The 13,467-nt window shown below is 55.4% G+C and overlaps 1 protein-coding gene across 1 annotated transcript; it reads right to left on the bottom strand.

The window, feature by feature from the left end:
- Positions 1-3,291: 3,291 nt before the first annotated feature.
- Positions 3,292-13,436, bottom strand: SCNN1G (sodium channel epithelial 1 gamma subunit). The gene is made up of 12 exons (XM_026859403.1): positions 13,096-13,436; positions 11,944-12,238; positions 11,336-11,529; positions 10,339-10,442; positions 9,739-9,902; positions 6,982-7,080; positions 5,682-5,799; positions 5,220-5,298; positions 5,076-5,133; positions 4,664-4,725; positions 4,387-4,462; positions 3,292-4,170 (listed from the first exon to the last, which is right to left on the bottom strand). Exons 1-12 carry the CDS (start codon positions 13,326-13,328, stop codon positions 3,781-3,783), a joined length of 1,872 nt encoding a protein of 623 aa, XP_026715204.1. The 5' UTR covers positions 13,329-13,436; the 3' UTR covers positions 3,292-3,780.
- Between the last annotated feature and the right edge of the window lie 31 nt (positions 13,437-13,467).

A 13,467-nucleotide genomic window follows, 5' to 3' on the forward strand; every position in this document is an offset into this window, starting at 1 on the left:
ATGTGGGGTAGGGGAGAACTTTGTAGAGTCGGGCTGAGGGTCGGACTCGCTGATCCCGAGGGGCTTTTCCAGCCTGGGTGGCTCTGTGTGAGGTGGGAGGAAGGCCGCCCGGCTCTGGCCGCGGTAACGCCTGTGCGGAGGCGTCCGCGCCCCAGCGGGATGGAGGAGGCCGCGGCTCCCTGCGCTTTCAGCCCCGCTTCTGTCCGCGCAGCGCTGGGCGGGACAGGCACGGGCAGGCTCCTGCCGTCCGGCAAACCTCCGTGCAGCTGAGTTTTCCTCCTCCTCAGCCCTCCCCCAGCCCAGAAGCTCCACCATCACCCACAACTTTCTCCCCTCCGGCGCGGCTGCTGCTGGAGCTGTGGGGGAGCTGAGCGAGGTTCCCATGCTGCATCCCCTCTCCTCCGGGGCCGGTCCCGGCGTGCAGGCAGCCTTTCCCCGTGAGTCACCGGCACCTGCCCGCTGCAGGGCTGTTTCGACACCTCTCCCAGCCCGTCCTTCGCCCGGGTGCCGAGGCAGCGCTCTGCCCGCGCCGCGGGGCCGCGAAGCCAAATCCCTGGGGCTGGGGCCATCGTCGCCCCGCGCGGGAGCCTGGGCACCGCGGCCAGGGCCGGGAGCGAGGGGCAGGTCAACCCCCGGGCTGGGAGGCGAGCGGGGCCTGCCGGGGGCTGGCCAGCTCCTGCCGTGCACCCCAAGTCTCCCGGGAATGCCACCCCCATGGGGAGGGAGCGGGGCTCCCACCCCGCCCTCGGAGCAGCGGCTGCCCCAGCGAAGGGGATATCGGTGAACCCCAAGTTTTACTGCCTGTGTTCCTGTAAACTCCAAGCTGAGTTTTTCAAACGCTTTATGATGTTTCGCGATGTCACACCTGCTTCTCGTGCCATCCCGGCTGGTTTTCTGGGTTGAAGATGACTCAGGAGTTCAGCAGAGTTCAGTATTTAATTCCTGATGAAGTAATCCGTTTCTGTAGCCGCTCTGTGGCTTTCTGCCTCCTGAGGATTATTCACACAAGTGGAAAAGGTGCTGCGCCTGCCCCGAGAAGTTAATGCAAAGAGCACCGACAGCAAACCTGGGCTTTTCCGGAGCTGAACGGGGTTCTCACGCCGAAAAGCGCCCGGCAGGACACGTCCCGGGTGACTGAGCGGAGGCCCCAGTGCCGTGCTGCAGGGGAGCGCTGCGCGCCAGCAGCTTTGCTCTCAGTCAAATCATGGATTTTCCTCATGAGAACTGCAGTTATCGGGTGTAAAGTCAGTACAACAGCTTTCCTGCAGGATGGGCACCACTGTGTTTATTTTAAAAGACTTTTGTTTTGCTCTGGGAAGCCTTTAAAGATGCAAACCTTTCTAGAATTACCACTGGTTGGAGCGTCATCTGCTTTACAGCCCCAGCCAAGGTCTGGCTTTGCCCTAACGAAGGCTTTGCCCTGACGAAGGTGTTACTCGAGGCTTTGTCTGTGGTGTGAACTCTCAGGTACCCCAGAGACAGAGCAGGGGACCAGCCTGTGGCACACACGTGGGGGACACGACTCCCCGCCGCGGCCTGGCCCGAGCCGTGCCGGCTGCCCACACCTGCCCTGCCCGCGGGACCCGGGGGCAGCTCGATGCTCCGGGCAGCAGCTGCGGGGAGTTTCCTTCCTCCCTTTCCAGAGGGGCTGATTACACGAGTAGCACCTGCTGATTTAACCCAGCTCCTGCACTGGAGTGTTGCTGGGAGTGGGGCAGTCTGAGAGGAAGAGGAGGCTGAGCAGTGGGGAAGGAGCTGGGCTGAGCTTGCTACTGGGATCCTCCAGCCCCTCCTCGGCGCTGCCTGTGGTGAGCGAAGCTCGGGGCCCTGCGAGAGCTGCTGGCACCACGGGTACAGGTGAGAACAGATGGGGTATGTCCCACGTCGCTGTATTTGTCTGCTGCCGCCCAGGGAGATGTTCCCCCCTGGCTCCAGCCTTCGCAGGAGGCTCTGCTTTGTCAGAGCTGGGCTCAAAACTGGTTTTAGCAAGTATCTGCATCTAGAAGAGGGTCCTTAGTCAGGAGTACCCGAGCCAAAGTGGTTCCTATATGAGGACGCAGCAGGCTGGTGAGGGAGGGGCTGCGGTGTGGCTCTGAACGCCGCCGTGCCCGCAACAGCTCACGCCTGTGGTGCGAAGGGGGAGGTGGCCCGCACAGGCCTGTGGCTTGCCCAGGCTGCTCTGGTTGTCCTGGGGTTGTTTTGCCACTACAGCAAATGGGGCAAGTCTGGTGTAACGAGCGTCGGGGACAGGCAGTGGTTTGCTCTGAGCACTCTGGGGGCCCAGAAGGGCTCCGGGGCAGAGGCCCCGCTCTGCCCTCCCCTGCGGAGCTGATCCCCGAGCTCCCAGCGTTGCCCATCACCTCGCTGGCCGCTGCTGCCCTCCGAAAGGCATTTCACCACGCACCCGCTCCCCCCAGCCGGGTCCAGCTGCGCTCTGCAGCCCCAGGGCAGGCACGGGCCAGTCCCGTAAGCTCCTGGGATGCACTGGGGGAGTAACTCAGAGCACCGATTTATTGGTTTTTTTTTTAAAAAGGCAAAGCAGTTATTCAAAAATATATCTTTATTTTTTTTCAGTTTATCAGCTATTTAAATAATCCAGTTAAAATATGTTTTATTGCACATTAAAGAACCTTTCTGGATTCTTGCTGTCCTATATAAAATAAGTTTAGGTAGAGAAAGGAAAAGAGACTTTTACACCCAGGTTCTAGATCACTCTTTGCTCCATGGAAGCCCTGAGCAGCCAACCCAGCGCGGGCCCGATTCATCCTCCACCTCCCCCCAGGCAGCGGGGCCCGGCGGCACTCGGAACGATCGGGAGCAGGACGGGGAGCCGGGGGAGGGCGCCGCCACCCCAGCGGGGTCCCTGGGGGCGTCCCTGGAGCCGCGGGGGTGAGGCAGCAGCAGCCCCCGGCCAGCGCAGGAGGCAGAAGGCAGGTGCGAGGCAGCCCTGGGCACGGGGGGGGGCAGGGGGGTGTTCTAGAAGCCTCCCTGGGCATGGCCAGTGTGGGGTCAGGCGGGAGGAGGGCAGCCAGGTCCCTGGGAGGCTTCGGGGAAGCCACGAGCTGCGTAACGAGCTGCTCCGAGGTTACACTTCATGGCCGGTTTGAGTGGTGTAAAAGGAACCAGGCTTGCGGAGTATGCAGCTGTTTGTCACGATCCGAATTCGATTTCATGCCCTTTTTGAGGTGAATCTTTGGGGATACTTAGGGTCTCCACAGCTTGAGTAGGAATAACTTGTTCTACCAGCACATCCACGGCTGCCCTGACCTCCCACCTCAGAACAAAGAACTCAGGTGCTGAATCAAAATTCAACCTGAGAGCGTTCCTTGCATCCCTTCTGTGGTCTTCCCGAACCCCTGCCATGCCCCCTCCTACAGACATCGCGCTGCATTCCTGAAAGCCCCAGGGTTTTCCCCACAAGTCCAGCCACGCAGCAGAGCAATCCGTGTTAATGCTCCGTGTGGCATCAGCCTGCTGCTGTGGGGCAGCTCCTGCGCGCACACACCGGGGTGCCTGAGACGGCCCAGCTCAGCGCCCCATCCTGCTCCAGCCATCTCCTGCAACAATTAACTGGAAAACCGATGTTGCTTGAAGTTCCTGACGTAAAGTCTCTGTGCCCTTGGCTTCTGAGTCTGAGCTTTGCTCAGAGAAGATGCGACTGCAAGTTCAATCCCTGAATAAGGGTCTGGCCCGACAGCCTGTCGGCGCTTGTCCGGAGGCGTGCCGCGGGCCCTGCACCCGCCTCGTTCTTTGGCCCCTGGACGGGCGGGTACGGCCGCGTCAGCGCTGCCCAGGCTCCAGCGTGTCGGGCAGCTGCTCCGTGAAGGCCGACTCGAGCCGCAAAGTGCTGTAATTGGGGGGGGGAGTCCTGGGCAAGGGGCTGTCCTGGGGCAGCGGCAGGCGGAGGGCGGTGTTGAAGGTGGGCAGGTCCTCGTCGATGCAGACGGGGTTATCGTGGCCCTGCCTCTCCAGCTCGCCGGCCTGCGGGGCCTTCCCCGAGCGGTCCCTTTTCCGGTCGTTCCACCATTTCTTTGCCCTTTGCCATTGGCGCCGCATTACGATGGAAAGGGAATCGATGAAGAAGACCTCGACGATCTCGATGACGCAAACCACCGAGCAGCTCATCCAAAGGCCCAGCTGGCCTCCGAAGTTGGAAAGAAGAATGACGAGCTGGAACAGAAGAGAGCAGAAGGTTATGGGCTCCCGTGGGCGCCGGGTGCGCGGCCATGGCGCCGTTACCGCGCAGGGCTAGGGCTGGACAGCCAGAAAAGCGGCCCCGGATCACGGGGCTGCAAAGGGCAGCGTCGCCCGAGGATGGTTTCCTGCTCCCCGGCCAAATGAAAACTCCCAGCCCTTGTGGGAGGAGGAGCCGCCGCACTCGCTTACTGTGTTGGCAGGATTCTCCGAAATGAATCTCTCGTTCAGGTCTTTGTAAAACACCATGAGGTTCGCCAGGTCTGTCCTGAGAGGCAAAAGAGAAGGCAGGCTGAGGCTTTAGTAAAACAATAACATGAAAGGTACTGAAAAACTATGCAAATAACCAGTTGGACCAGTAGGGCTGGGCTGCTCTAAGGGAGCTTTTTCCCCAATTGCCATCATTAGGGCTGCTGAGATTATATCTGAGCTTGAGGTGCAAGTTAGAAACACTGACATGGAAACTTACTTGTTCAGCTTCTTGTTGATTTTCTGCCCTTTGTCCCAAGAGAGAACTCGAAGCATCCAGTCCTGGAAAAAAAGAGAGAAAATCCTGCTATAGCTGTGTGTGCTCGTGCAGAAATCCCCTGGGAAGGGATCTCGCGCTCCTTGGACCAGCCTGGGTGCCCAAATTGAATGCCTGTGACAGGCCAGCTGTCCCCGCGGGGATGTCCCAGCCCACAGACTAAATCTTAGTTTAACAGTGAACTCCTGGAGGGGAAGCCCTGACCTGGCCACTACAGACTGAGCCTCTGGGAGGAGCATCACTGAAGTGCTAACGAACACCCCGGGGCCCCCGGGCTTCCCTCTGAACCCGCGGGTTTGTTCAAGGCCTGGTTGTGCCACGCTGGTGTCACGGCCCAGCACTATCAGGAACTGACCTCCGAGACGGCGGACGGCCACTGGGCGATGCTGGTGGTGAGCGCCCACTCCTTGAAGCTGCGGAGAGAGGCAGGCTGTCAGCTGGGAGCTCCAACTTCCCCCCCCTCCCCGGCTTTCTACCTCTGGTGGTGGGCAGGACTTACCTGCAGGCGTCTTTGCAGATCTGCTGGCAGCCCAGCTGCTCCTTCACGAACTTTTCGTGCAGCCTGTAGTAGCAGTACACTGCAAGAGGGGAGCGGGACGTGTGGATGAGAAGCCAGAAGGAAACACAGTGATTTTTTGCTACCTGTGCTGGAGTGGGGCTGCTGGGGTGCAGGTGGCCGTTGTGGCCATCACCTACGTGGTGGGGATAAAAAGATTTACCCACAAATATTGCAAAATACTCCGGGAAGTGGTTGTCCCTTGCTACAGGCATGAACAGTTGCCTCACCCAGCCGAGTCTGCCACTCGACACTTCTGGGGCTGCTCAGGAAACAAGTCAGCCTAAACGAGGGGCGGCTTTAGGCGCTGCGGTACGGGCTGTTACGGGGGCTAAGGCAGATTCGCCTCTTCCCAGATTCCCTCCTCCCAGCTGAGGCACGTGCGGTGCAGGAGGTTTTACTCACTCCAGTTGGGGTTCTTCTTGTAGTTGCAGTACTCTGCCCCGGCCGGTAAGGGCTGGGCGTACTGGGCGCAGCCGCACGAGTCCACCATGGCCTTCTGGAAGCAGGAGTGCAGGCAGATCTGGGGGAGACAAACCCAGAGCTGAGAAGCACAGGCTGTGCACTCCTGCAACGCCAGGGTCCCGGCCCGTAGGCACCTGAAAACACCCCCCTGTTGCGGCGGGAGCCATAAGGTGGGAACCCCTTTCCCCGGGCCTTCGGGCCCTGTCACGAGTGAACACGAACACAGAAAGTGCTACGGCGGGTTTAGGCTCTAGTGCAAGAAATAATATAATCCTCTCTGAGGGGGGTTCTGTGAGTGCCCCCGCTTCCCCTGTAGCCATCAAAAGCTTCAGTGCTGCAGCTGCTCTTTCCACAGCCAAGGAGGTTTCTGGTCTGCCACGGCACGTGGTCCGAGAATCAACAACCAGGCGTGGGAAGTGACTCGCTGGTGGAACTGCTCACAGCTTCCACCGAGTCGTGCTGGTGCTCATTTGGAGACCAGGAGTTGTACGGATTAGGAGGGCAGCAGAGTCAGTGGTTTGTGCTAAAACACTTCATCAGCTGGAACAAGCAGGAACTGAACTTCTCTTTTTGAAATCCCAGTTCTCAAGCCTTTTGGTCCCAGCCCTCCTGATCCCCGAGTTTCGGTGAAGTACTGTTATTAAAAACCTGAGATAATGCCTGCGTGATCCGACCTGGCAACGCATCACAGCGGATTTCAGGTGTAATGCCCCATAATGTAAAAACCAGCCTAGGTTTGCAGTAGGCAGCAGCTCATATAATTACAAGTCTTCAAGGGGAGGGTGCCAGAACAACTGACACTCTCCAAGAGGACCCAATTACAGAAACCATGCAAAATTAGTGGAAACTTGCTCTGTAAACAAACATCCTGCTATCTGGATACTGATTAGATGGTATCTGTTATTCCTGGAGTCCTAAAGGTCACAATTTCTGGCTTCAAGGGTTACTAAGCTGCAACATTTACTTGGCCAATATTTTCCAGTCTCACATTGCTTGAAAATTGCCTAATGAGCTAATGTTCTCTCTTTATCTAACAGGGTGCCTAAGGGAACGTCAAACACCAACCACTTCAGAATAAAACTTGGATTTTGAAAAGTGCTGGGGTATTTTACATCAGCGGTTCAAAGCAGCGACCCTACGGCCGGACTGTTCACAATCTCAGATCCTGAACTACAGAAAATTGCAAAGCTTTTTATGGAGGTGGTTTTCTGACTGATAAAACCAAAGGTAACAGGTTTACCTGGAGAGAGTAGCTCTTGTTGTAGAGATTTTCTACTGGAATGTCAGCGCCAGTCTCCGTACAGTCACTGTAGGGTTTGCTCAGCTTGCGAGACCGAGTCTGGGAACCAGGAAAGAACAAATCTCGTTATGTGGAGCTCACAGAGAAACCAAAGGCTTTAGTGGCAGTTCATCACAATTCTGAAACTGTTAAGTGATGGGGCAGGTTTGAACAGCGTGTTTACCTTTTGCCATCTCAAAAGATTTGTCAACTACTTGTCAAAACAAGGGTTTGTTGTTTGGGGCTTTTTGCTTTGTTTGTACTATCTGTTTCCCAAAGCACCACTCTGGTGGATTATCTGCCGCCTTCCCTGAAAACCTCTGCAGGAATGCAGAGGTGCTATAAACATAACAGTGAGGATTTTTCAAAGCAGAGCAATTAATATGTATGGTTCCTCTCACTGCAAAGTCCTAGAGGCTATGCATCCTTTATCCTGGATGTGTTTGTGAGGGAAGGGGGTTGATGGTTGGGTTTGGGGGTTGTTTGCTTTCTGTGAGGACCCACACCTTCCTGAGCTGTTGTTGCACTGGCTGCTGCCGTTCTGTGGGTAAAACAGCACTTGAGGCTGTGCTAGTGCTCAACAGCACCTCTCTAAAGCCACTCTAAATCCAGTGTTTGTATCTCTGATCTCAGGATTCAGGCTGCGGCGTCAGCTTCCCGCAGGCTGCCTTACCTTGCTCACCCCTAAACTCTTTCTGCAGTAATTATCCGCTTTGTAAAAAGAAAGTGGCCTGAAACCACAAGAAATGTCATCCACTTAAGAATTCATTGACCCATCTTTCTCTACAGAATTTAAAATTAGGGGCTAAGCCTACAAAGGATCAATTTAGCAGGAACCTGCGATGGCCTGCTTACCTCCAAAGCACCGACTAGATCTAAAGGAGGGTGAGGCCAGAGCCGCCAGCACCAGCCAGCGGGACCGGGCGGCCACGGGCATGGACGGTGCGAGTCAGCTCTGGGAGGAAGATGCTCAAACCTCTCTTTGGAGAGAACACAAATAGGTGATTTCAGTATTAGAAAGGGCTTACTTCTGGAAACTGAATGAAACCAGCTTTTAAATATGCTTTTAACTGCTGCGGGCAGCCTGGTGCCAGGACACCTGCCTCAGGCTGCCGCCGTATCCTCTAGCAGAGGACAGATCCTTTGCGTGGGGTTTTTTTGTCGTGGCTTATGCTCCTACAAAAGCTTACTTGTTCCTTCAGGTACTGAAATAATTTCCAAACTAAATATTTAACTAAAGCGCTGAAACTCCTACCAAGCAATGCCTTGTTTGCATTCCAAACATCTTGGAATATTTTTCGAGGTGGGGGGCAGTCCCAGTACGCAGCAGAAGCACAGGAGCGATAACCTGGCCACGGCCGTGTGGAGCAGCGCCCGCAGCCTGCACATCTCTGCTCCCTCCCCCGCAGGGTGCAGCCCTGTCCTGACAACCGTGACTCCCCCTAGTCCCCCTTTACTGGCGCTACGGAGTCACCAGCTTTGGGTTTGAGTCTAGCAGTTGTGTCCAGCTTCTATTCTGGCCGTTACGTTAGGATGCAACCGGATCACTTGTGCCAAATCTTTTTAAGCGTAGCCACATAGATATGTCCAGTCTTGGGTCTTATGCCATATGCAACGGCCCAAACCTGCTGTGCTGGGGAAATATGACATTAAATATTGAGCCTCTGCCTGCAGTGACTTTCTCCCGTGCAAAGCAAAGAGACTTTGCCTCCTTTACGCGGTTCTGGTCCCCTCCTATTCACCTTTTGTTTGTTAGGTAGCATTTACCCCACTGGTTAGATCAAGCAGTTGCTGCCAGAGTTTTCCAGACAGCTGCAAGACAGTTAACTATTCGCACGTTTTAAAAACATCAGCCCTGGTTTTCTTGTCTTTTCTGATGCGTGGGCTATCTCGATGTGGCACACCCAGCCCGCAGAGATAAGCAGGCTGGCTGAGGCATCTGACCCAACCATCAGTGAAGAAAAGGCAGAGCTAAAATGCTCACTTAACAGCCCATCCAGATGAAAGGGGAAAGCCCCCCTGCCTGATGGCACTGCTTTCACTTCTCGGCCACCAAAAAAAGCCCCTTGGGTCAAATGCCTTTTCTGCACTCCACTAATGGGGGAAATTCGGCGCTGCAGCCCTCCCTGCCCTTGCTGGCAGCAAGACGCTTCACTGAGCTGGCAGAGGCAGAGTTGCTGCCCACGAGTATTTTTTTACAGCTGGGATAGTGAGAAACCCAGCAAAAAGAGACTTACACCCACAAAACAGGGAAATGGGTGGTGCTGCAGCCGCCTCTACGGACCTGACCCTAACGTGGGTTACCCACAGCTCGAGCTCCTTCTCTTCCGCCCCTGGAACCTGCGTGGGATGCAAACTCGTCTGCTTATTGCTAAAGCGAAACGAGGCACTTGACAACACATTTCTGTGGTTGTGGATTTTGCTGTGAAAACAAAACAAAAAAAATCCCCTGGAAAGTCAAGGGGCGGGAGAAAAGGGAGAGCAAACAAAGTCCCAGCAGCTGTTGGGTTTACAAAGACCTATTTTCCAAGAGCCTCTGTGCAAAGGAAAACTTCCCTCAGAAAACTGCTATTTCCTCAGGGCGCTTTGGGTGCTGGAGGGTGAGGTTTTAGACACCTTCCAGCTGCCGGCTATGATCAAACCCCAGATGGGTTCATATTTACATCTGTTCCAAGGGCAGGGATGGGGGTGCCCAGAGGCAAGGTGGCTGCCACTCACAAAGTGCATCCCTATGGAGGTGGCCGCTGCCGTCTCAATTTCTGTGCCGATGTCTTCGATGAAGGGATATTCATCCTGGTCGTGGACGATGATCTTGGCTCCCGTGGATGTCACCAGGAAGGGGTTGTAGTCTGCTTCATCTATATACAGAACCACCTGCAAGCCTGGAGAACAGAGACAAGGCAGGAGTGCTTGCACCAGAAGCCTGAGCCATTTTTTCTGGTGAGGGAGGGCAGCAGAGTTTATTTAATGTTATCTGTGACAACCCAGCAAGGCCTTCGCAGTGCTGGACTGAGACACTGCAGCGAGCAACATCCCTCCGCGGCCCCACGTACAGCAAACAAATAATGTCCCATAGAACGCGGCTGAAACTTACTTTAAGAAGTTATATAACTGGGAAGCAGTAATTTCAGATGGAAAACATTAGTGATGCAATGATATTATCTTTGTATTCTCTGGCAACAGTTTGCGCTAGTTCAAACAAGCATTTCCCCAATCAGCTTGCACATCTAGAGCCAACACATCAATCACTCTCCAGCAGGATCCAGTTCGCGGAACCGCTGGTTACCGAGCAGTCCCTCTGCAAATCCCGCTCCTCACCGTACTCGCTGCCGCCCGTGGAGGTGCTCAGCACCGTCCCGTTTTCGCCACTGTTGAACGTATAGCAGTTGCCGTGCAGGGGATGATGGAAACGAGTGAAGTGCCTGAAAGAAATCCAGTATTGTTACGTTGCCCTCTGCAGTTTTAACTGCCCGTGGGAGAAAATCAGCGGTTTTGGCAGAGACACAGCAGGACTGGATGTTTTACTTTTTTTTTTGGCAAGCAGTTTATTCTGCTGGAAAGTGTGGGTCTTTTTCTTAATATTCTGAAACTACGCGGAGATATGATCTGGTTTAACGGGAAATGAGAAGTATAGATGTTCAGGTGGGAATGGGGGAGGTGGGGGAAGCACATTTACAGAACTAGCGGGAAGGTGGCGGTGGAGGGGACAGAGTCCTCTTCCATCCACAGCCAGGTGGCTAAAGCAACACCAATCTTCATTTTTCAGAAAAGATGTCATAGGCACTGTCACGCAGGGGAGGCTGAGGACACACCCTCGTGATTCAAGCACATTCACGTCTTCCCTGCGAACATCCCCTCCCACCCAAGCAAACGTCTTTATTCCGAGAGAAGACGTTCTGCGTTTGCAGGGTGACAGACACGAGCTGAACGCCTTTGGTGAGGGGCTACGGCACAGTGGGGCAGGGGAACGGCTCAGCCCAGGTGCAGGGGCAGCTGCACCCCCAGAGCTGCCACCCCCGGCCGCGGGGATGCCTCTCCCCTGCCAGCGTGTGCAGGAACCGCCCCGCCACGATTGTCAGCGGGTGGATTTGATTCTGCCCCAAAGCATGGGTTTATCTGAAACGCGGACAGCAGAACACTAAGACCAATTCAATTAAAGAGCATAATTAAAGTTCACGAAGACGCAAATGTTTGCTTTCATTTAAAAATTGAATCGGTTCCTGCTGTAACTCAGCAAATACCAAATATTCAATTCCTATGTATCATGTACTCTGAAGTAAGCTGTTAAGCTGGCAGGTATTTTCTATGCACTGACCTTTTGTCACAAGATAGGCCATCAAAGAAACATGTCAGTAGCAGGTCATCAGCAGAGTAACTCAATTTTTCTTTAGTCTCCAGGGGAATTTGTGCCATGATGTTCATGTAGTGCAGCTTGTACCACTCCTGGATAGCATTTACACCAGAACTGAATGTATAAAGCGCACATTCGCTGCTGTTGTTTGCATCGCACTGATAATGACAAAAGGGAAAAAGCATTTCAGATTAAATGAAATTAGGTATTCTACAAGGTAGGTGTGATAGCGTTTCTCTTCCACAGTAATAACCATGTATGAAGTTACAGTAGCACAAAGGGGACAGAGAGTCATCAAAGACCCTTCGCTCAGGGCTAAGTGATACGCTCAAATGCTTCAGCCCCAAAGGAAAGGTCACAGAAGGCACTGAGTCTATCTGGGTAGACTTCAGGAAGGTATTTCTCTTCCGGAGAGCTGGAGATGAATCTCCAGGCAGCCTCGGAGGCAGCTGGGGCATTACTCACTATAAAGCCACCTAAGCAAGCAATAGAATTGGCCGGAGGGATACGAACCCAAACCAGCCCTTCACCGCCCCACAGGAACTGGCTGGCCAAGGGAGAGGGACACTCACCAGCTGAAAGCCGATGATATCATTTGAATCCCCGGAGTTCACTATGGACGAATCCTTGTGAAACACGCTGCCCTCTATTTTCCTCTTCTGGCCACTGCGGAGGTCAGTCGCTGTCTTGGAGAAGTCCTCGAACTTCAGCAGAGGGATTTGTTTGAAGAAGTCGCTCCCTGCGCTGTCCCACTCACCCACCGACCGGCGCACCTTGGACTTGCCCTCTGAAAATCCGTAGAAAGTCTCCAGAGCTTTTTTGGTCTCCTTGTCCAATTCAGATAAATAGTCTTTCATGGAACTGTACCTGCATTGGAGAGAGGGGACAGAAGGTGACATCTCACCTCACTGCCGAGCTGCGGTGCTTTGCCCGCGGCACGGCAAACCCCATCACTCAGCACAGAACCTTCTGTCACGGGCTCACATCAATCTCTCCCACCACCACCCCAACTCGCAGCGGAGCGGGCAGACACGCAGCTGTGCCCTCAGAGAGACCTCGGGGCAAGGAGCGTGGGAAGCAAAGCAGGCTGAACTGCAGAGAAACCCTCCCAGGCTCGCGGAGGTTGTGCTGGCAAGCCCGGGGAGGCAGAGCCTGTGGAAATAAGACTTCTGCATCTGTGCCAAGAGACACAGGAGAGTTGGACCGCCTGCAGGGACCAGGGCGGAGAGCTGGCAGCAGAACAGGCATCAATGTAAAGCGTAATTTGGCAGGAGAAAAAGTATTGTTGATTGATAAAGGCGAAGCATCCTATAAGGAAAGGAAGAGGCAAAAGAGGAGTGACAGATGTTCCCTCTCCGCTCTTCAGGAGATGGCGTTGTTTGTAATCCTGGAACTTTGGTCTGGGGAAGGAGGGAATCTGAAGAGAACCACGGAGCCGACCAGGGACTGTCTGGAGCAGAAAGCTGAATCGACAGAGCCAAGCTCAGCGGGCAGCGAGCGAAGGGCGCGACTATAACCCCCAGGCACCTGCAGAGCATCCGCGCGGAGGTGGGTGCGTTACCGAAAGCGCAGGAGAGGGAAAACCCAGCGTGGGACAGAGCGGGCTGGCGAGCAGCGCTGCGCCGCGGCACGATGAGCCCGGCAAGGGGCTTGGCGCCGGGCTAGCGAGGGGCTGAGGAGCTCGCCAGGCCGGGGACCACCCTCGCCCCCCCCCCGTGCCTTACTTGTAGGGGTTGATGTTGCAGATGGTGACGGCGGGGAAGGGCAGCTTCTGGAACTGGACGGTGACAGAGACCGAGGCGCTGTAGTAGTTGAGGAGGAGCTCGGCGCACTGCCAGAGGATCAGCCCCACGGCGCTGAGGGTCAGCAGGATCCAGAGGAAGCGGCGCAGGCGGCCGCGGGACACCACGATGCGGCGGCAGCCGTGCGTGTTGGTGTTGAGGCAGTACCAGCGCATCAGCTCGCTCAGCGTCGGCGCCTGCGGGCCCCTCACCGGCAGCGTCCGCTTGAGCCGGGCCGTGATCTTCTTCCCGGGGGCACCTGCGGGGGGACGCGCCGGGCGCCTGAGCGGGTGACGGGGCGCGGGCGGGGGACCC

Source organism: Athene cunicularia, assembly GCF_003259725.1.
Source record: "Athene cunicularia isolate RWA chromosome 14 unlocalized genomic scaffold, athCun1 chr14_part2, whole genome shotgun sequence".
Classification (NCBI taxonomy): Eukaryota; Metazoa; Chordata; class Aves; order Strigiformes; family Strigidae; genus Athene; species Athene cunicularia.